The sequence below is a fragment of the Hesperophylax consimilis genome, chromosome 5, assembly GCF_061612785.1.
Source record: "Hesperophylax consimilis isolate HC1 chromosome 5, BYU_Hcon_1.0, whole genome shotgun sequence".
NCBI classification, from domain to species: domain Eukaryota; kingdom Metazoa; phylum Arthropoda; class Insecta; order Trichoptera; family Limnephilidae; genus Hesperophylax; species Hesperophylax consimilis.
Window position 1 is genome coordinate 37083826 of NC_142840.1, and position 22504 is coordinate 37106329.

Below are 22504 nucleotides of genomic sequence, written 5' to 3' on the forward strand. Positions count from 1 at the left end.
TAGATTAGTACGTTTAGGCGGTTTGGGCATGTCGAGAGAATGAACGAAAAAAGGAGTGTAAGAAGAATACATTAAGCGAATGTGAATGGTAGAAGAAATCAAGGACGCTTGAGATAAATATGGCATATGGCACGATCAAGTGAACTAAACACTTGAGTTGGGATAACAGAAAACTATGTATGACACAATGTGTGATTTTTGAATGATGCGAAAAAGTATGCGTGATGGTTATTAGTTAGATAGTAAGTTATTTTAAAATACCAGAAAAAGGTGTGACAAAATTCGATTTCTTTGACGAATGACGAATTTCGCTTCTATGTGAAGTACCTAGTTACCTAGGAAAGCCTGGCTGGGGTATTTGGGGCGGAGCCTCATACGGATGCGATCAGAGTAGGTCTTGATGCTCAAACTGCTGAAGTGGGTGACGATGAACCCGGGTTCCATCTCAATCTTTATGGTCTGCGATCTCCATTCTGCCTTGACTCCGTCTGAACTAACAAAACACAATTACAGAAAAATGTATGTATATTATTTTAAGTTAGAAAAAATAAAGAAAAAAAGAAGAGAAGAGAAAAATAAATGAAACACCTCACCTCACTAGGGAGAACCTGTGTTTTAGATAAATTATTTGGGATTCGAATGAAGATTTTTTAAAAATTTATTAAAGTTCTCCAGTATTTTATATCGATTTCGTATAATAAATTGCAAAAACCCGCCAAAACGATCCAAATCCCACGGGGTACTTGTGACGTCATACGTACCTCAGTTTTGCAAGGTCAATCCCACTTGGGTCGGTATGAAAGCGACAACTCCCAATTTTATTTTTTATTCAATATTTATTCAGAAAAGTAATATTAAATCATCTACAATAAAAAAATTACAATGTTATGATTATATTTAATAAGATTGCAAAAAATCATTAATTGTAAAAATAATTTGTATATCGCAGTGGTAACCCGTGTCCGAGTCAACGTAGCACAACTTTGCAAAAAATTGTCCGCATTCTACTAAAGCACGCGGCCGATCGACCGATGTGAGGTAGTGGTGTAAGTTCTGTCAGAACCCGTCGACCAATCGCAGGGCGTATAAATCTCTCACTGTTAATAGTTTTCTAATTCTTAAAAAAAAATAAAGAAGTTTGGAGTTGTTCTTTTCTGTTTCGCATTATCTGACAAAATAAAAATACACAAGATTTATTTAAATCTCGATAATGCTCCAAAATCGTTTTTTTTTAATAAATTGAAAAGGGTTTAGACATTGAACATGTTACGAATGGGCATGCACTTAAGACTTTACTCACAGAAACTTAAAAAAAAAAACTTGGGATTAGTTGTAGCACGGGGTCAACTGTACCGTGTTATGTTCTGTTATTTACCACAATGTTATGTTACTTACATAGTCCAATGTTGTGTTAATAGGCTGGGTTAAGTTAGGTTTTTATGTAAATTATTGACTGTTATGATGACTGAAAAGTGGGTGGCTAAGTTTGACTTTGTTGGTCTTAGAAAGACCAAACGCGCCAGAGTCCCTTCCAGTGGTTGAACTGGAAAAAAACTCGCCAAACCGACCAATCGACGATAGAGCATAATTCTCCATACAGGGCGGGAAAAATATATCCCATCTACATGATGTTTGAAAGGAAGTTGCAAGGTTATAAAATGAAAGTATTCAGGTAAAACTTTGGACTGACCGTAAAAAGGTATATTTTGATAAATTTCAAAGAGATATACAAAAAGGTGAAAACTTACCCCCATCGACCAGAACGTAGAATCTATCTACCCTGTCTTAAATAATATGTACGTATATAGTTATGAGGAACGAACGCTGAGTGCCGCGAATGGCGGACTAGATGAATCAGCCAAGTAGCTAGAGGACGATGGCTTCAGATGTGACTGGTATCGGCCCAGTGAGTACCAGCTAGGTTGAGGAGTAGACGACAGCTTCAAAATGTGACTGGTATCGGCCCAGTGAGTACCAGCTAGGTTGAGGAGTAGACGACAGCTTCAAAATGTGACTGGTATCGGCCCAGTGAGTACCAGCCAGGATGAGGAGTAGACGACGGCATCAGGATGTGGCTGGCCAACGGCCCAGCGAGGTCCAGCCATGTGCCGGTCCAGCCATCAGCCATGAGGCGAGGTAGGACTTAAAAATGCTCCGAATCAAAATGCTCACGGCGAAAACAGTCTATCGGCAGAAATAACCACCGATCACTTGGATAAACTCTGATTACCTCCACGGCCGAACATGGCAAAATACGTTTTCACTATGCACGCCACCCGTGGCGAATTCCACTCGCGGGAAATATTATTAAACTTCTAAACTTGAAGCACAAACCGAACATTTCGGTAATAATCACAAATCCATGCAATATCTTTCGATCAGATCCTCAGACCTCCAGAATTAATAATTGACCCCCGACCGGACGCGCACATTCCTCTCTCTGTCCGGCCGGGAAGTGACGCCATCTTCAATTTTAGTCACTTCCTGTTATTGCCAGAGCAGAGCATAAACAATAGACAAGACAAATCACAGATTTGCCAGGTTCTTACTTACTGTCAAGTAAGAAAAATAATCCTATGTTATTTACATAACAACCGGTACAATCATACCCCCCGAACGGTCATTTCAAATTTAAAGGCAAAATTTTCTTTATTCTCTACTCACGAACGCTCCGAAACCCATCCTAAAGTAAATTCAATTGTCCGAAGAAATGTATGGATAGTTAAACAGATACAAACCGATCACTGTAATTGTAATATAATGCTATTATATTACAATTACACCGATCACTGTAATTGTAATATAATGCAATCGAATAAAGTGGCAACTTGTCAAGGCCATCGCCTGACGACAAATGATAAACGTACCTACTAGGCCTTAGACACAATAATTATAAATTAGTACGCTATAATCTTCCTCGGGAGTCGGTTCAATTGGGGGACTACCGCGGAATATCATTTATTTGTATGGGATCTGTCACCATGACAGATGACAGCGTTTTTCTTACCTTACTTCTTAGCAGGAGAGGGGGTCGTATAATTTTTAATTATTGCCTAGCTAGCAGATCCCGTGCATATGGTTGCCACGCCCACACTTATAGCACGTCATCTTTTTCTGTCTTTCGGTCTGTATGGATTGTATAGCGCGCAATTTGGGGTTTATATAAAACGATTTGAACTTATAGCGTAAGTGAGTTATTCGTCTTGGTACTACTAACCCGTTGTATAATTGCTCATGATCTCCTTGGTCTCCGGAATCCTTTTCTTTGTTTTTATATATTAATATATTCTCTTCGGGTTAATGCAATTACCCAACTGAAACAAATCTTTGCTTTATTCATATTCTAAGATAAGTACCCAATGTCATCGAAATATATCCGTAAATTTCAATAGGAAACAAGATGAATGTGCCGAAATTTTTTTATTTTTGCCGTAACGTCTAGAGATGGGATGCTCAGCTTTGTTATTGTTACATTTGTCTCAAAATTAACACTGGAAAAAAAATTATTCCGATTTATGTAATAAAATAATGAAGGATGAGAAAATTTGGATACGACTTCTGATATAATGGTAACAGCGCATATTTTGATAGTTTTCGTAAAAATATAAATATACAGACATTATGGGCCAGTTGCTTCTCTGAATTTTAATAATAACAAAACTTAAATAGAACTCTCACAGAAATTTTAAATTTGGTAATTTGTTCAAATTCTGTGAACTGACCCTGCTTAGAATTCAAATCATGAAATGGAAAATAATACAGAACATAAAAGAAAAACAATGTAAAGATTTTTTAATTATTATTTTGAATAAAAAACTAATGTTTATGAGACAAGGTTTTTTATGCACAACACAAAGTGTAGTTTATCATTAAAATCATAATATTTGATAGGTGAAAATATATCACCAATAAATGAAGACATAATATGTCTCGACGTCATAAAGTAGGAGATTTAGCATTATCAATGCCTTTCCTACAAAAATAAGGTTGATAGTTTTCTAATGAAAACTCTATTGAGCAATAATTGTAAAAAAATGTAATAAGCAATAATTATGAAAAAAAACAGTAGAAATGGAATAAGACGACGTAGCGCAATTGGTGGAGCACCTGACCGGCTGTCAGAAGGCTGCGGGTTCAATTCCCGTCGGAGGCATGTATTTTTATCGGAAAATTATTTCAATTAATGTATGTATTTCAGTCTAATCATTATTTCTTAAAAATATGTTTTTTAATTAAATTATTTAAAACAAATCAAGGTATGGATAAATGGATCTTGCAAATGTAAAAAAAAAACATGAATGGCCATTTGATGACTTTCTGCGAAATAACTGATTTTTACATATTTTTCTAAGACTAAGTAGTTAGTGTTATTTTATTGTTTGTTTTTGGGGTGTTATGCCGTGTTGCGCTAACTCCTTCTTTAGCCGACGTTTCGGACAGCGTTGCAGTGTCCATCATCAGGGCAGATCTGATATGATGGACACTGCAACGCTGTCCGAAACGTCGGCTAAAGAAGGAGTTAGCGCAACACGGCATAACACCCCGAAAACAAACAATAAAAATGCTTTTGGCCGTGAGAATCTAAAAACTTACCTAAGTAGTTAGTGGTTTATAGGTATGGGTGTTAACTCACTCTACATAGTCCATGTGAAAGGTAGACGCCTTATATATCTTCAGATCCTTCAAATAGAAAGACAATCCAGAAATAGGATTCTGTGCATCTGCGAGTATCAGTCTGTTCCACTTAAAGGGTTCCAGAGCTGCTATATTAAAATCTGAATTACCTGGAAAACAGACAGTTTATATTTTATGGACAAAATATAAATACAAAAATAAAAATGCATAATAAGTATGGTGCAAGCGGAAACTTAATCGTTTAAAATAAAATAAATTGTTTCTGAATTCAAACGGTTAGGAAAAAACTGTTACACATTATTATTTGCCTTCAGTTGAGTCTCTTGCTACAAAATAATTTCAAAACATCCGACAAAATGAAAACATTGGGTAGGGGCAACAAAGTTTTTTGTTTTCAAAACAAAAAAAATTGTGGCCCTTACCCCAATATTGTTTTCTTCTTTTTTGTAAATGTTTTGAAAACATTTTGCCGTAGGATACGCGCCTTAATACAGACTTACCCTTAGCCAACATCGGCCTCAAGTCGTTTATTTTTCCTCTGAAGCATTCGTTGTAGTTCGGATGGCTCCTTTCGCATACCGTGGTTAGCTCCGCTAAAAAGTAGTAATATAAACGACCTTTGAATTAAAATAAACCATTACACATTTTTAAATACAAACGGTGATATATTATTATTATAGTCTTTGCCTGTTGTATGGTGGCCTTTTATATTTGACCCTTCAGGTCTTGCCTGTAATATTGTGGCCTTTTAATATTTAACCCTTCAGGTCTCTGACCATCTTGACCCTTATATTTCTTAAAGAAGTTGTCAGAAAGTTGGAGAATTTGTGTATATTTCCGCTCCCCAATAAAAGGCAAATAAATAGGATATTTCTGAATGTGTCCGAAAACCAAAAACTGTTTATGAAAGGTGATGAAATTCACTTTCAGGTTGTATTATTAAAATAACATTTAACGAATTTTCAATGCTAACTTTCCATTAGTTCCATTCCATGATCATATTTACCTATTCGTTTTTACGCCATTTTTAGGGACTTTTACACACGAATGATTTATAAAATGATGTACAATTATATTTCATAATATAATTTTTATTCTTACTGAAGTGCCCTGGCTACAATATTTTATGTTTATAAAGTGATAAATTGAAGATGTTCGCTGAAGAATCTGATAGTATTAATACGCCAACGTCTGGACGGTTTCGGCCCTCTGATTGGTCGAATTCAAATCTTATGTTTCGGGTAAATTCCGCACAGCGTTGAAAATGTCAATCCTTCCTTTACCGGCCGCTGAAGTAGTTTCCCTATTTCCCGACAGAGTGCACCTGCGGCAGCATAATGGCGAATAATTTCATTTGAAATTATCCATAACAAATACGTACAATTTCATGCATTAAAACTACCATTTTTATACGCATTTAAAAAGAAAACAAACATTTGATTCAACTTAATGACAATAAACAACAACTCTTTGCATTTACGTTTTATAAAAATATTGATATTTAATATGATTTACGTTGTTAATAATTTTGCACCATTTTGACAGAACACCGATATGAAGTTAGCGCATAATACGCGTTTGTTTAAAGGAAGTGTAGGCACTGCCAACCCAATAAAAAAACATGAAACACAATCGGAAGCTAGAAACGCTTCGTTAATTGTAAAATTACCCAACAAACCACTAATATGACATGTACTTATATGTATTATAAAATGTACACGTAGTTATGACATGTTCTTATAATGTATAATAAAATGATAGGTTAGGATGGGTTATTATAGGTTAACTGTTGTTAGTATCACGTAAACTGGGCGAAGCCCAAGTAAGTGCCGCCCGCATTATTACCATTACATTTCCATTTGGTATTTTGTTTTTAGTTTTGAGATAAACGCAAATAAAGATTGGAATGCTCATATGCCCAACTGTATCTCTTAAATGGCTGTGTGTACGAGATAAAGCTTAGTGTCACTAATAAATATGATTATGGCATTGCCATATGATAGACAAAAACTTGCACTCACCGCTCTGTTTAGCCAACATACACAAACTTTTTTAAAATTATTATTAAGAGTGTACTCACTTATAGATTGGGAATAAACATAACTAATCACCGTTAAACCAAACACAATAATTACATATTTTGTTTGCATTTTGAGGAAGTCTGTTTTAAAAACTGTAACCAATAATTATTATTATGAACATCGATATCATCCAGCGTCCACAGTGTTAAATGATAAACTGAACATTAAATGAATATGTCTCGTTTTCTTAAGTCTATTTTATAAGAGAGATATCAAGGCGAAAGTGCATCAGTGATAAGTCACAACGCAGACAAATAATAACATCCTAGCAAATAATATGATGATTATGAGGAAGAAAAGAAAAAAAATTACCAAAAAATAAAAGAAGTACAAAATGAAAACAAAATTTCAAAACAAATGGTCAGCAAAATTCAACAAAATGCTCTTGAGACGTCTATAGAAATCCAAGGACTGGAATTAAAAGAAAATGAAAATCCTAACATACTGGTGGAACTCATACTGAAGAAACCAGAGTGCGATGATTTACTTCTGCACAACAACATTGAAAACTGATACTCAACAAAAAAATCAATCACATTGAAATTAAGAACAAAAAAAGCTAAAATTTGAATACTTTCCCAAAAAAAGAAAGTTGGAGTTTTACTGCAAAGGATATGAAATACTCTTCTTCTGAAACAAAGATTTACATAAACGAGAAGCTTACGCCCGCCAACAACCAACTTCTTCAACTAGCAAGATCTACAAAATCTATGGGTGACAAATTTGTTTGGACAAAAAACGGAAACGTCTTACTACGAAAAAAACAGGATTCACCAATAATCTACGTGAAGGACGCGAATGATATTCCACTACAATAATTCGGACCCCATATAAAAAAAGAAAAAAAAAAATAAAAACTTCACATAAAATGGCTTGCGCAGACAATATTGTTCCTAAAACCCAAGAATGCGATAATTTCATTGAAATAAATGCAATTTTTGAAGATACTAACTTCAACATGCTGAACAAGAATATAAGAAGTATCCGGAAACACTATGACAAATTCTGTATCCATTTCAATTTTCTATCTTTCCAGCTAGATATAATAATACTCACTGAAACCCAAATGCAAGAATGTGTCCCTTTCAGCTTACCTAACTTTAATACCTTGTCAATACCCTCTAGACATACCTCGCATGATAGCCTTACTTTATTTTATAATACTCTATCTTTATCCAACATAAATGTAAATATACTAAAATTCCATTACTCTAATGCTGTCCATGTTACTTTTGCTTTAAGGGGAAAAAATATACAGTATTGGCTATATATCGATCTCCCTCTTTATCCACAAATCTATTCATTCTTGAAATTGAATATTTCATAAATGAGTTAATGTGAACCAATTCGATTTTTCCTTCATTGTAGGAGATATCAATATAAACATACAAAACGCAATATTAAATCCAACTGCAAATGAATACTTGAACTTACTGTATACCAAAGGTTATCTATCTTACGTGAATAGTACCACTAGGCCTAATCATATAAATGATTCATGTTTAGATCACATATTCCTCAAATCAAATAAAAGTTACCCACATAGATCTGCTACCTTCGAAATTGACATAACAGACCACTATCCGACCTTCTATGGTCATTGTACTGAAAAATCACATAGCTACACAGATCACATTAAACGTCAGCAAATAAAAAAAAAAAAAATTACCTATCTCTAGACATCTCACTTACAGCCGAAACATGGGTCTCAGTGCTTTCTAATGATGACACAAATACATCTCTAAATAATTTTTATGATATAATCCAAAATCATATTGAAAAATTTTATGAACCATTAGCAGCACCAAAAAGTAAACACAGACACATAAAACCATGGATTACACGTGGACTAATAATCTCAATTCAGCATAGAAATAAACTGTTCAAATCTAATAAAACTCAAGAAAATCTTTGCTTATCCACCAATGAAGCACAAAATTACAACAAACGTAACCATTATATTATATATAGAAATTATCTAAAAATCTCTTATAAAAAAGTGCAAACACCGGTATTACTCTGAACAACTACAAAAAGCACATAATGACTCACGAAAAACATGGAACATGATAAATGAGATCTCAAACAGGAATCAAAAAGAACACAAAATTCCTCAAAAAAATTTAACTGAAAATAATATAATCTTTGATAATCCTAAAGATATTGCAACCAATTTCAACCACTTTTTAACAAACATCACCTCTACCCTAATTGACAATAATCCTTCTCTTAGCTTGCACTCTCAGCATGTACCCCCAGACTTTCTGAAGACTGAAAATTCTACCTTCGAACTATCCGAATTTCCCGAAATAACTGAATTTGAAATCGCAAACCACTTTGACAATCTAAACGCTAGGTCTGCAAATGGCCCAGACAACTTAAGTAACACTACAATTAAATCTATAAAAAACATATAATCAAACCATTACACCACATATTTAACGCATGCATCAGAGATAGTATTTTTCCGAATAAATTAAAACTAGCTAACATCATCCCAATACACAAATCAGGACTTAGATGTAAAACAGACAACTACAGACCAATCACATTAACTTCTCAACTGTCTAAGATATTAGAAAAATGCATTAAAAAACGTATCGTCGATTTTCTGGAATCAAACTCACTCCCTTCACCTAACCAATATGGCTTTAGAACTAAACTAGGTACTGATGATGCTATATTTAATTTAACCAAAAACATTTATTCTAACCTGCACTCAAACATTAAAACATTAACCATTTTTTTAGATTTAAAGAAAGCCTTTGACACAGTCAACCATAGAACTCTCTTAAAGAAAATATCCAACATTGGAATTAAACATAAATGTCTCATGCTGTTACAAAATTATATATTGAATCGCCAACAATGCACAAAAATTGGAATATATTTCAGCAATTTTGATTTAGTAAAACATGGTGTACCACAAGGAACTGTATTGGGGCCGCTACTCTTTCTAATATCTATAAATGACTTATGTTATATTAAAATACTTGGTAAAATTTTCTCATTTGCTGACGATACTGCAATAACAGTCCGAGGAAAATCATGGGAAAATACTACTAATAAAGCTAACAAATGTATTACTATTGTCAAAGAGTGGCTAGATAGAAACCTACTTACCCTAAATCATGATAAAACTATTTGTATTCCTTTCTTTAACACACAGAAGTCGGCTCCTAAAACCAATCTTAATTTGAAGTTTCATAACGTAAATTGTAACCCAAACACATTATGTAACTGTGAGGAGATGAAATCTGTAAAACTTATTAAGTATTAAGGTGTAATTATAGATTGTCAACTTAAATGGACCAGCCATATTGAAAAAACTGTTAACAAATTGAGATACCTAAAACATATTTTTAAAAGAATGAGTAATGTAGTAAATATAAAAAACCATGAAACTAGTTTATGACTCACTAGTTCATTCGTCTCTTTCCTATGGACTAATTGGCTGGGGCGGAACTTTCAACAATCATGTAAAACCACTAGAAATTGCCAAAAAATCAATTATTAAGATAATGTACCAAAAAACTCAATCCTATCCCTCTAAACAATTGTTCCAAGAAATTTTGGACCTTAAGCAGACCTATAGTGCTCAATGTCTTAAATTTATTTATACGCGACCAAACAACTTTATTAAAAATTCAAATCGTGCCAGCCAACGACATGGCGCTTGTGAATATGCTGTGCCTCACTGCAAAACCAGGTTGGCCCAAAGGCATATTAGTTTTATTGCTCCAAAAATGTATAATTCTTTATGTACAACCTTTAAAAGGGACAAGTGTGTAAACCTTCAATCTTTTATAAAGTACATCAAATCTTGGCTAAAAAACACTGAACTAAATAGATATTTTTTTCTTACAAGTTTTAGCAATGCTATCTGTAACATTTATATCGATGTAGGGATTATTTTTTATTATTTCACATACATACAAAACAGCGGATATATTTTATTGTTTGTAATGCTTTGTCTGCTAATTTACTTTTAAGATGTCTTCTTTAAAAACTAGTATTTACCTTATTTTTTGTGTTATTTTAAAACTTTTACATATTTCATGATTTAGTTTCTTGTATTGCATCTCTACAGTAACTCTTTTAAAATAACTTAAATTTATATTTGATATTGGATCTCCACTTAAACCATGGAAATAAGATAAAAATATATTATAAATATAAAATACTTATATTACCCACACACAGGCTTTGCCTTCGTGGGATTTTTTTTTAATTATGTACATTTATTTCAATATTTTTTTACATTTTTCAATATTTTATGTAACTATCCATGTATGTATAAAAAAAAATTCAATAATAAATAAAAAAAATAAATAAAAAATAAATACAAAAAATAACATCCTAGCTGAACTTTTGTTCAGGCCGACGACTTAAGCCTTATCGCCATCTCAAATCACAAAAACTAAAACATCACTTTTCAACACAATAACATAATAAAATATACGATTTACACAGCGTAAAGAAAGAAGAGAGAAATTGTGTTCGGTCGCGTCAGCACTCCGGTACACGCGTTCAATTTTTAATTTTGCGACCTTTTTTTATAAATTTGCCTGAACATTTGACAAAACCTCAGTCGAACATTGCGTAGGTAGAATCTATAAAAATAAGTAACACCCGGCGTTGCAATGACAAAAAATAACATCCTAGCAAAGACCTCTAAAATTCTCATAAACGCCCAAATATTCGAAAATCTCCCATGATTTTACCACATAAAGCACCATAAAAGCCATTATATGTAGTGGTGTCACTTTCCTTCCGAGAATATTGTTATAAGGGAAAAGCTTTCACCTACAAATTGTGTAATAGAAAATATGCTGATAAGAAAATTGTAAGGAGATTGTTTTATTTATTTTTTATTAATAGACTAATGTTTATAATACAAGGTTTTTATGCATAGAACAAAGGATAATAAATTATTATAAGCAATATTTAGTCGCCTATAATATCAATACAAATTGAAAATATCTCCCGAGTAAAAATAAATTGAATTGAAACCGCACCTTCTGATTTCTGGTCAGAAGGGAAGGTGAGTTTGTACAGGTATTTTCACGATTTACAGGTGGAAAAATTATAATAAGCAGTAATTGTCGATTGAAGTAATAGTACATATTGAATTATTTGGCGGGTTGGAAATAAGCCGACGTGGCTCAGTGGTTCAGAACGTCTGACCGGACATCAGAAGGCATGTTTTCAGAAAATTTTGGTTCTTATCAGCATTAGTAAAAGTCAAGGTTATGCTTTATTTTTAATGTATTTACATGCGTTTGTTAAAAAATATAAAAAATCGTGTTATATTTTACTAAACTTAATTAAAAAATATCTGTATTAATCATAAGTAAAATATTAACACACCAATATTAATTTAACATTGAAAGTTTTTACATGATGTCATTTGAATATGAAAGTGGTTGGCGGGCGGGTGGCACTTAATATTACCAACGATTCTGTCTTCACTACTGATAGGACATAACATTATGCAGTATTACTGAGATTTATGAGCTTTAGACCAAGGCTGCCCAACCTTTTTAACAGTTGGGCCAAATTGACGATTTTGAATCACTGGCGGGCCACTGAATACCTGACGGTTCCTATTTCCATGGGGGGGGGGTTGTTAGAGAATTTCTATAAAACGTAATCCCCCACAAAATATTTTAAATCCATGGGGGGGGGGGGGGTTGTTACGGAACTTCGCTGAGAAAAGGGGGGGGGGGGTGGCTCGGACGCAAAAAATATTATATCAAAAACCGGTGTATTTTTGTTTAAAAAGTAAGTTCAACAGGTTGGATTTTTTCGTCGCTGATTCTCGTTCTGAGTAGCCTAAATAGCGATAAATCGCCTTCGTTGGCAACACTGGTGACCGCGCGCAAGCTGCAATGTTTGTTTTACCGCGGGCCCGCGACATTTTTTCAAATTGGCGGATTGGCGGGTTTTTTGAAAATGGTTCACGCGGGCCACTTATAATCCGTTCGCGGGCCACATTGTGGCCCGCGGGCCTGAGGTTGAGCAGCCTTGCTTTAGACTAAAGAAAATAGCACACTGCTATAGGTAGGTATGACTGACTGATAATTGATTTACAGTGGAAATAGCTCGTCGTAGGACCATACTTCCAAGACCCTGTTGATGCCAGTTCTGAGGATCTTGGCCAATTGCTGCTCCAGTCGAAGGTTGATCTGTCTGCCCATATTTTTGAAGTCAGCATTCACCCTCTTTTCAATCTGTTTAACTGTAATAAATTGACAACCAAAAATAATTAATTTGAATTAAATACACGTTTTAAAATATAAAACATGATGTATCAGGGTAACTAGCGATCCATTATCTATGGTCAGTTAGCAATATTTTCGAGCACAGTCGAATGTGAATGGTAGATGAAGTCAAGGACGCTTGAGAGAAACATGGCACATGGCATGATCAAGTAAACTAAACACTTGAGTTGAACTTGACAAAATTCGCGTTCTTTGACGAATGACGAATTTCGCTTCTATGTGAAGTAACTAGTTACCTAATAAAGACTGGTTGGGGTATTTGGGGCGGAGCGTCAGATGGAAGCGATCAGAGTCGACCTTGATGTTCATACTGCTGAGGCGGGTGATGATGTACCCGGGTTCGATCTCCAACTTTGTGGTCAGCGATCTGCATTCTGCCTTGACTCCGTCTGAACGAACAAAACACAATCACAGAAAAATGTATATATATATATATATATATATTATTTTACGTTAGAAAAAGTAAAGAAAAAAAAGGAGAAGAGAAAAATAAATTAAACCTCTCACCTCACTAGGAGAACCTGTGTTTTAAATAAATTATTTGGGATTCGAATGAAGATTTAAAAAAATATATTATAAAATTTCTCTAGTATTTTATATTACAAATATCGATTTCGTATAATAAATTTTAAAACCCGCCAAAACGATCAAAATCCCACTGGGTACGCGTGACGTCATACGAACCTCAGTTTTATAAGGTCAATCCCACTCGGTATGAAAGCGACAACTCCCAATTTTATTTTTAATTTATTTTTTTTACAATATTTATTCAGAAAAGTAATTTTAAATCATCTAAAATCAAAAAAATTACAATCTTTTTAAGGATCTTATAATGTTATGATTATATTTAATAAGATTGCAAAAAAATCATTAATTTTAAAAATAATTTGTATACCGCAATGGCGACCCGTGTGCGAGTCAACGCAGCACAACTTAGCACGAAATTGTACGCATTCTATGAATGCACGCGGCGAATCAGCGAAATTGCGGTGTAAGTTAAATTATAAAAATGTGTAAAGAAAAAAATAACACAGAATATCAAGAATTTTACAAACTCATGAGAAATGGAAATCAATTTATTACGCCAATCTTTAAAACAACTCAAATGCAAAACCATTATATTTACCAAGCCATAAAAAACTACAATAATCTCCCTTCCGAATTGCGCTGTATTATGAACCTACAAGAACAAATAAATAAAATCAAACTTTTTTTCCAAAAAAACTTATATTAAACAAAAATAAAAAATAAATATATATATATTATTATTATAATATATATTATTATATTATTATTATTATATCTCATTATGAATTATGAATCTAAGTAAGAATCGTGGCTCCCTTAAGTTCTGTCAGAACCCATCTTAAATCTCTTATTGTTAATAGTTTTGTAATTCTTAAATAAAATTAAAGAAGTTTGGAGTTGTTCTTTTCTGTTTCGCATCATCTGACAAAATAAAAATACAAAAGATTTATTAAAATCTCGATAATGCTTCAAATACTTTTGTTTTTTTAAAATGAATAGGGTTTGGACATTGAACGTGATAAAAATGGGCATGTACTTAAGACATTACTCACAGAAACCAAAAAAATCCTCGGGGTTAGTTGTAGCACGGGGTCAATTGTACCGGTTCAATCATTCCTCTATAAATCGGTACAACTACCCCCCAAATGGTCATTTCAAATTAAAAGGCATTTTTTTTATTCTCTGCTCACGAACGCTCCTAAACCCATCCTTAATTAAATTCAGTTGTCCGAAGAAATGTGTGGATAGTAAAACATATACAAATATATCACTGTAGTTGTAATATTATGCTACGAATGCAATCGAAAAAAGTTACTTTTTTGTTCAAAAATTCATTCCTCCAATTGCAAACGTCCGGCTTCCACTATGCCTCACGGTCTAGTGCTGGCGACTTGTCCGCATGTGTCAGGGCGTATTAACGTACTTACCAGGCCTTTGACACATTCAGAGATGTGCAAAATGGGTACCCAAAACCATTTGAAATGCAAAATGGAAATGGGTCAAAACTTTTCCATTTGAAAATGCAAAATGGTTTTTAGAAAAGCATTTCAAATGCAAAATGCAAAATACCCATTTTCAAACTGCATTGAAAATGCAAAATGGTTTCTGAGGTCAAACAATTAAAATAATTATAGAATTTTTAAACAATTTTGTCATTTAATAATGGACATCAATGTAGAACAAACATATTACATGATGGTAAATCCAAAAACACCACGACTACAGATTATGAAACCACAAAAAATTTGCGCGGGACTTAATGTTGCCAACGTAAAAACATAGAAACTGCTATCTAACATTTAATATTACAGCGTCATGGCCATGTTCAGTATTTAAATCAGTATTTTTGTAATGGTATCACTCAATTGCCAGGGCTCCTACCAGGGAGCAACTTGACAAATGTAAATTATCTCTCATGGCGAGGTTGAGGACCGACTGATATTTGGGGCTTATGAAAAAAAGATGAGTGGAGAAAGTAGGAAGAATGTTGCAAAAAAGCATTTAAAATGGAAAATGCATTGAGAAAAGCATTTGAAATGGAAAATGCAAAATGGTTTTTAGAAAAGCATTTAAAATGCAAAATGGAAAATACCCATTTTGCATTTTGGATTAACATTTGAAATGGATTTATTTGAAATAAAGCACATCTCTGGACACATTAAATATAAATTGGGCGTGTCATGTACATACTCGTATTATATCTTGGGCTGACACACTACGCTACAATCTTACTAGAGGGTTTGTTCAATTGGGGGACTACCGCGGAATATCATTTATTTTTATGGGATCTGTCATCTTGACAGATGACAACCGCGTAATTACGGGGCTCCGTAAATTTTTCTTACCTACGGCAGGAGAGGGGGTCGTATAATTTTCAATTATAGCCTGGCTAGCAGATCACAGCGCATATGGTTGCCACGCCCACAATTATACCACATTTTTTTAGGCGTGCAGGTCTGTATGGGATTGTATGGCGAGCAATTTGGAGTTATGTAAAACGCTTCGAACTTATAGCGTAAGTGGGTTATTCGTCTTGGCACTACTGACCCGTGGTACAATTGCTCCTGGTATCCTAGGTCTCCGGAAACATTTTGTTTGATTTTATGTATTGGTGTATTTTCTTCGGGTTAATTCAATTACCCAACTGAAATAAATCATTGTTTCATTCAAATTCTAAGATACGTACCCAATTTAATCGAAATATATCCGTAAATTTCAACAGGAAGCAAGATGAATGTGCCGAAAATTTTAAATTTTGCCGTAACGTCCAGAGATGGGATGCTCAGCTTTGCTGTTGTTATCCCAGTCTCAAAATTAACACTGGAAAAAATATATTCCGCTTTATGTAATAAAATAATGAAGGATGAGAAAATTTGGATACGAATTCTTATATTATAATAACATTGCTTATTTTGATAGTTTTCCTAAAAAATTATTGAACTTAGTTATTTCACAGAATTTTAACAATTCTTCAAAAATGTTTATTTATTTATTAACAATATAATATTTTTTACACAAATAATAAATAGAGATGGCAGTGAAAGGAGAGCGTATAGAAATGATGAGAAATGACAATATACATAATATAATGTAAAAGTACAGAAAGAAGACAATCTTAATTTTAATATTTTGTGAAAGTCATTCATATTCTGTTATTATCATCATTATGGGCCAGTTGCTTCACAGAATTGAAATAATAACAGACCCTGAAAAATCTTTCACAGAACTTGAAAATTAATAAAAATTCAAATCATGAAATGGATAGACACACAGAACATGAAAGAGAAACAGTTAAAAGAAATAATAACAGAACTTGAAGAGAACTTGGAAATTATGTTTGAAATTTGATGACTTGTTCAAATTCTCTGAAACAACTCTCCTTAGGAATCTAATCGTAAAGTTTTTTTATGCACAGCACAAAGTATAGTTTATTATTAAAAATACGAGTAATAATTTTTGATAAGTGAAAATATTTCACCATTTAATGAAGACATAATATGTATCAATTTCAATTTCCGTCGGCGGCATGTATTTTTCTCGGAATTTAAAAAAAAATTATATAGGTATTTCAATTTAATAATTATTGCTTAAAAATAATATGTTTTTTAATTAAACTTTAAAAAAAACAACCCAGAATCGGCATTTACCGTGACCTTTAAAATGTAAAAAAAAAACAAAATTCCGCTGAATGGCCATTTGAAATAATTTGCGAAATAACTGAGCCTAAGTTAGTGGATTTTTATTTTTATGGTTCCGATTTTGTTGTCCGGGTTAAATCTTCCCCATAGGAAAAACTAAACCCGTCCACACATATTTCCACAAATGATTATCTAGTCAATTATAATCATGTAAGTGCATTATATAAGCAAAATAAATACAAAACAATACAAGAACAACACGTCAACTCACCAGAGATCAAATGGGAAAATAATTCGCCGACTCCAGATATTTTCATATCAGAGGGTTCGGCTCAGTAGAACTTCTAATAGGGCCTATAAATCCTACTGATCCCTCAACATAAATATTTAAAAATCTTTTGTTATCCTACATGTATTCAAAATGACCGACTTTTGCATCTTTATATATAAATTTTTTGATAGATCTAATACGCCTAAATTTTTAATAAGAGAGCTAGGTATAATGCCAGTAGCCGAAATAACGAATGGTAATATTTTTATAGTCTGAGAATGCCAAATTCTTTTTATTTAATTTCCTAAATCTGTGTATTTTCTTATTTTTTCACTAATAGATTTTTGAATATTACAGGAATTTGGAATAGCGACATCAATGATATAAGTTATTTTTTAAATTTTGTCATGTAAAACTATATCGGGTCTATTATGACTAATCGCTCGGTCTGTTAGTATAGTTTTATCATAATATATTTTATAAAATTCGTTTTCTAAAAATGAATTTTGTTCGTTATTTTTATATTTTAATTTTTATTATTTAATAAATGTTTACAAGTTACATTTTTTTAACTACCATACTAGGCTAATGCCCGTGTTGTGGTAAAATATTAATATAGGTATGGGTGTTAACTCACTCTATAAAGTCCATGTGAAAGGTGGACGCCTTATATATCTTCAGATCCTTCAAATAGAAAGACAATCCAGCAATAGGATTCTGTGCATCTGCGAGTATCAGTCTGTTCCACTCAAAGGGTTCCAGAGCTGCTATATTAAAATCTGGTTTACCTGGAAAACAGAGAGTTTATATTTAACAAACAAAAGATAAATACGAAAATAAAAATGCTTTCGTACATGGTGTCCGGATAGTAGTAGAACAAACGGGAAACTGAGCGTTTAAAATAAAATACATTGTTTCTGAATTCAAAAGGTTAGGAAAAAACTGTTTCACATTATTATTTACCTTTAGACGAGTCTTTTGCTACAAAATATTTTTAAAAGTTCCGAAAAAAAAATACGTTGGGTAGGGGCAATAAGGTTTTTTGTTTTCTATCGGCACTGAAAACAAAAAACAATGTGGCCCTACCCAATTTTTTAAATTTTTTTACTGTGGATGTTTTGAAAAAATTTTGCCGTAGGATACGCGCCTCAAGTCAGACTTACCCCTAGCCAACATCGGCCTCAAGTCGTTTATTTTTCCTCTGAAGCATTCGTTGTAGTTCGGATTGCTCCTTTCACATACCGTGGTTAGCTCCGCTAAAAAGTAATAATAAAAACGACCTTTAAATTAAGATACATAAATCATTATATAAATACATTTTTGAATACCTACGGTGATACTCGTATATTACTATTATTGTCTTTGCCTGTTATAAAAACCTTTTTGTCGTTTCTCAATAAAATGCAAATAAAAGGATATTTCTGAATGTATCCGAAAACCAAAAACTGTGTTTGAAAGGTGATAAAATTCAATTTCAAATTGTAATAATAAAAATAAAATTTAACGAATTATTCAAATATTTAATTTAACTTAATTTTTTTTAAAGTTGTTCGCCTTTTGTACATTGCGTTTTTTAAATGTCCCACGACTTTTTTTTGGTTTTGTCATCAAATTTATTAAAATACTTGATTTAGTCAGTTAAATACAACTATTGAGCGGGTATATATTTAAATGAATTATTTAGATATAAAAGTAGTATGTTTTTACCATGTACCATTTTTTCATTCAATTAAACAAAGTCTGATTTTGTATTTAATTTTAGGTAAGCAAGTTCAATTTTATGGGGTCACACGAGACGAAACGCCGCTTCCGGCTGCTTCGTTCCTTTGCAATAATTCGTGGCTCGGCTCTCGGCTATACCCAGCATTAAATATATATATTTATTTATTTAATCAATATTTACACAATTATTTCATTTAACTATCACACTAGGCTATAATGCCCGTGTTGTATATTATATTTGTACACAATTTACAATTTTTACATATATTTGGACCAACATTGAAAAAATTCAAGTTTAACAATTCTTGTAAAGACACCGTTAGTTCCATTCCGTGACCATATTTACCTATTCGTTTTTTCGGCATTTTTATGGACTTTTACACACGAATGGTTTATAAAATGATGTAATTTTATTTCTATTAAATAGATTTTTTTTTTATTTTTATCCTCACTGAAGTGCTTAGCTTCAATCTTTTATGTTAATAAAGTGATAAATTGAAGAAGTCCGCTGAAGAATCCACATTATTCCCATTCATGCATTCGTATTTTGTGCAAAGAGTTGAGGATCACAGGGGCCTATTTGCAAAAAAATAAGTTTTGAGATAAACGAAAATAAAGATTGAAATGCTCATATGCCCAACTGTATATATTAAATAGCTGTGTGCACGAGATAGAGCTTCGTGTCACTTGTAAACAACATTACCAGATTTTTTTGGAATTAGGTTTCTGTGATCCTAAGTCACCGTATTATGGTAATTAGTCCCAGAATTTCTGTACTGAAAATAAAAACCCTGGCTTCTAGTAATATGTTATTGGTGAAAACTTATAAATAAAACGTTAAAATAACGGAATTGAAATTATAAAAATAATACCGGAAAACATAAATTGTAACAAAATAATGTACCAAATAAAAAAAATAAAAACATTTACAGATTTTGGCCAAAATATCCAATTAACAAAATCTAGGTAACATATCTATGAAGGGTGAATGGGTTTGCTGCTTTGATGCACCACCGAGTAGCTGGAACGAGTCAGCGCTACCGGATAATCGGAAAAAAAAACTCTTGTCCAGGCTGTCGACCAGTTGCAGGGCGCTCCCCTACACCATACTTGTAGAAGTACCCTCAAACCACCGTAGTACAGTGTTAAACAATGCATAAGACAGACAGAAAATTGCACCCACCGCTCTGTTCAGCTAACATATACACACTTTTTTTAATTATTATTATTATTAAGAGTGTACTCACATATAGATTGAGAATAAACAGAACTAATCACCGTTATACCAAACACAATAAAGAAATATTTTTTTTGCATTTTGAAGTCTATTTTTAAACGTTTAACCATCGACCTCAGTGTTGATTGATAAAATGTACATTAAATTAAAATATCTTGTTTTCATAAGTCTAACTTTCCAAGAGAGATAACAAGGCGGAAGTTCAAGTGATATAAAAATAAGTCACATTCGGCGTTGCAATTACAAAAAATAACATCCTAGCAAAGTCCTCAAAAATTTTCATGAATGTCCAAATATGCGAAAAAATTTCATGATTTTAAATAGTCGCTTTTATTTTTCAAAATAATAATATTTTTGACTGGGTTTGGGGGAAAAATAAACTCCCAAAAAACAAAAATTCCAAAAAAATCCCTAAATTTTAAGCAGTCGCATTTTATTGTTGAATATGATAATATTTTCGACTCTGTAAAATGGGGAAAGGCCGAAAAAAATCATAAAGTTGGAAAAATGTGTCTAGGAGTTTTTCGCACGTTAAAAAGGGTAAATAATAAATCTTCACTAAACCGATCTCTCCCTTTCTGTACTTTTCGCTCTCAATTTCTCCCTATATCAATAAATTTTTTCTTATACATGGCAACGGTGACCGGATAAATCATCAAAATGACAATTCATCACATTTTTTAAAAGTTATATAAAGTCATTCAAAGTGATAAAACAAAAACTTTTTTAACTGTGTTAAGTAGGTTAGGTTAGGTTAGGTTAGGCTAGGTTATTTTTTTTTGTTTTTCATCGTTTTTAATGACTTTATATCACTTTTTAAATGTGTGTTGAATAATCACTGTGTTGAGATATCATGGAATCCATGGCAACACTGGTCACACATTGGCGCGTTGATACTTTTTTTTTAATTTTCGCTATTTGCAGAATAAAAGAAAAAATCGATTTATTTGAGTACGCACAAGAGTCCCGACTACCCAAGTGTGAATATAACATTCTCAATAATTGGAGACTGTTGTGAGGATACTTATTGTAGTGGGGAAGCTAAAGATGGGTAAACTGAGAAGGTTGGGAAGTACTTCTCTCTTCTCCGCTTAGAACTCGTTAACCAATCAAGTGTGTGTGCCAGCGGCTGGAACGGTTTGTCATTTCTCACGAATAAGGAACTCCAGTGAAAACTATTATTACTTATTAAAATATAATCATATGGAGCATCAATCACTGATTTTGAATATATAAGTTGTATTATGTATTATCATACGCATAAATTATAAAACTTTATTTAAATATGAATAAATTACAATGCTATGTTTGGTTGGTATCACTGAATCTGTTTTTTTATTTATTATTATTTGTTGTTTTTTGTTTTCAATTCGTAGAACTCCATTTATTATTTTTTTAAATTTAATTAAAACTAAATTTAATGATATAATTATTAAGTTCTGAAAGTATTTTTAAGTTTTTGTCTGTCGTTTTCTCGGGCTCCACAGAGAGAGAATGAACTGAAATTTTGAGATCGTACTAAAAATTACTTTCTAAAGTGGAATCAATGAAGTTGAATCTGTTCAGAGGACCATCACTTAGATAATGTCCTTTAAAACAGGAACAATCAAATATTTACAATGCAAGGTTAAAACACTTCAATCTTGAAAGATTGAATCAATAAATTTAAATTAATTAATTTAAAATTAATTGTTCATCAATATGTGAGCATTCGAATGCAATCCTTGTTAAAATAATTTGCGACGCTATTATGACCTTGATCATTTGAAAAACGTATGAAGAATAAAATCAGAATTGCTTGCGCCAATGAAACTATAGTTTCCACTTTTGATTTTATGAAATCTCGTTTAAAAATATATTTTCTGTTTTCTGTTCACGATCCTCTTTAACCCCTCACGCCTTGGCGTATTCTGTCAGATTGTCGGAGTATTTCCGCTTTGCAATAAAATCCAAATAAATGTAATATTTCTGATTGTATTCGAAAACTGAAAACTTTTTTATAATTTTATCATCAGAAATGAACATATTAAAAATAAATTTTTTGAATGCAAACATAAAAAAATATTTAAAAATGTCTAAAATTGCTGAAAACGAAAAAATAAAGACAC

At 32.6% G+C, this 22504-nt stretch overlaps 2 protein-coding genes across 2 annotated transcripts; both read right to left on the minus strand.

Moving 5' to 3' along the window:
- Nucleotides 1-216: 216 nt before the first annotated feature.
- Nucleotides 217-8374, minus strand: LOC149423904 (uncharacterized). Its single transcript, XM_089632180.1, has 4 exons — nucleotides 6716-8374; nucleotides 5136-5228; nucleotides 4634-4784; nucleotides 217-488 (listed from the first exon to the last, which is right to left on the minus strand). The coding sequence occupies exons 1-4, from the start codon at nucleotides 6783-6785 to the stop codon at nucleotides 446-448; spliced, it is 357 nt and encodes a 118-aa protein (XP_089488306.1). The 5' UTR covers nucleotides 6786-8374; the 3' UTR covers nucleotides 217-445.
- Nucleotides 8375-11080: 2706 nt separating this feature from the next.
- LOC149423905 (circadian clock-controlled protein daywake-like) lies at nucleotides 11081-20549 on the minus strand. The gene is made up of 6 exons (XM_089632178.1): nucleotides 20407-20549; nucleotides 18601-18693; nucleotides 18075-18225; nucleotides 16215-16348; nucleotides 13237-13389; nucleotides 11081-12957 (listed from the first exon to the last, which is right to left on the minus strand). The coding sequence occupies exons 1-6, from the start codon at nucleotides 20504-20506 to the stop codon at nucleotides 12806-12808; spliced, it is 783 nt and encodes a 260-aa protein (XP_089488304.1). The 5' UTR covers nucleotides 20507-20549; the 3' UTR covers nucleotides 11081-12805.
- Between the last annotated feature and the right edge of the window lie 1955 nt (nucleotides 20550-22504).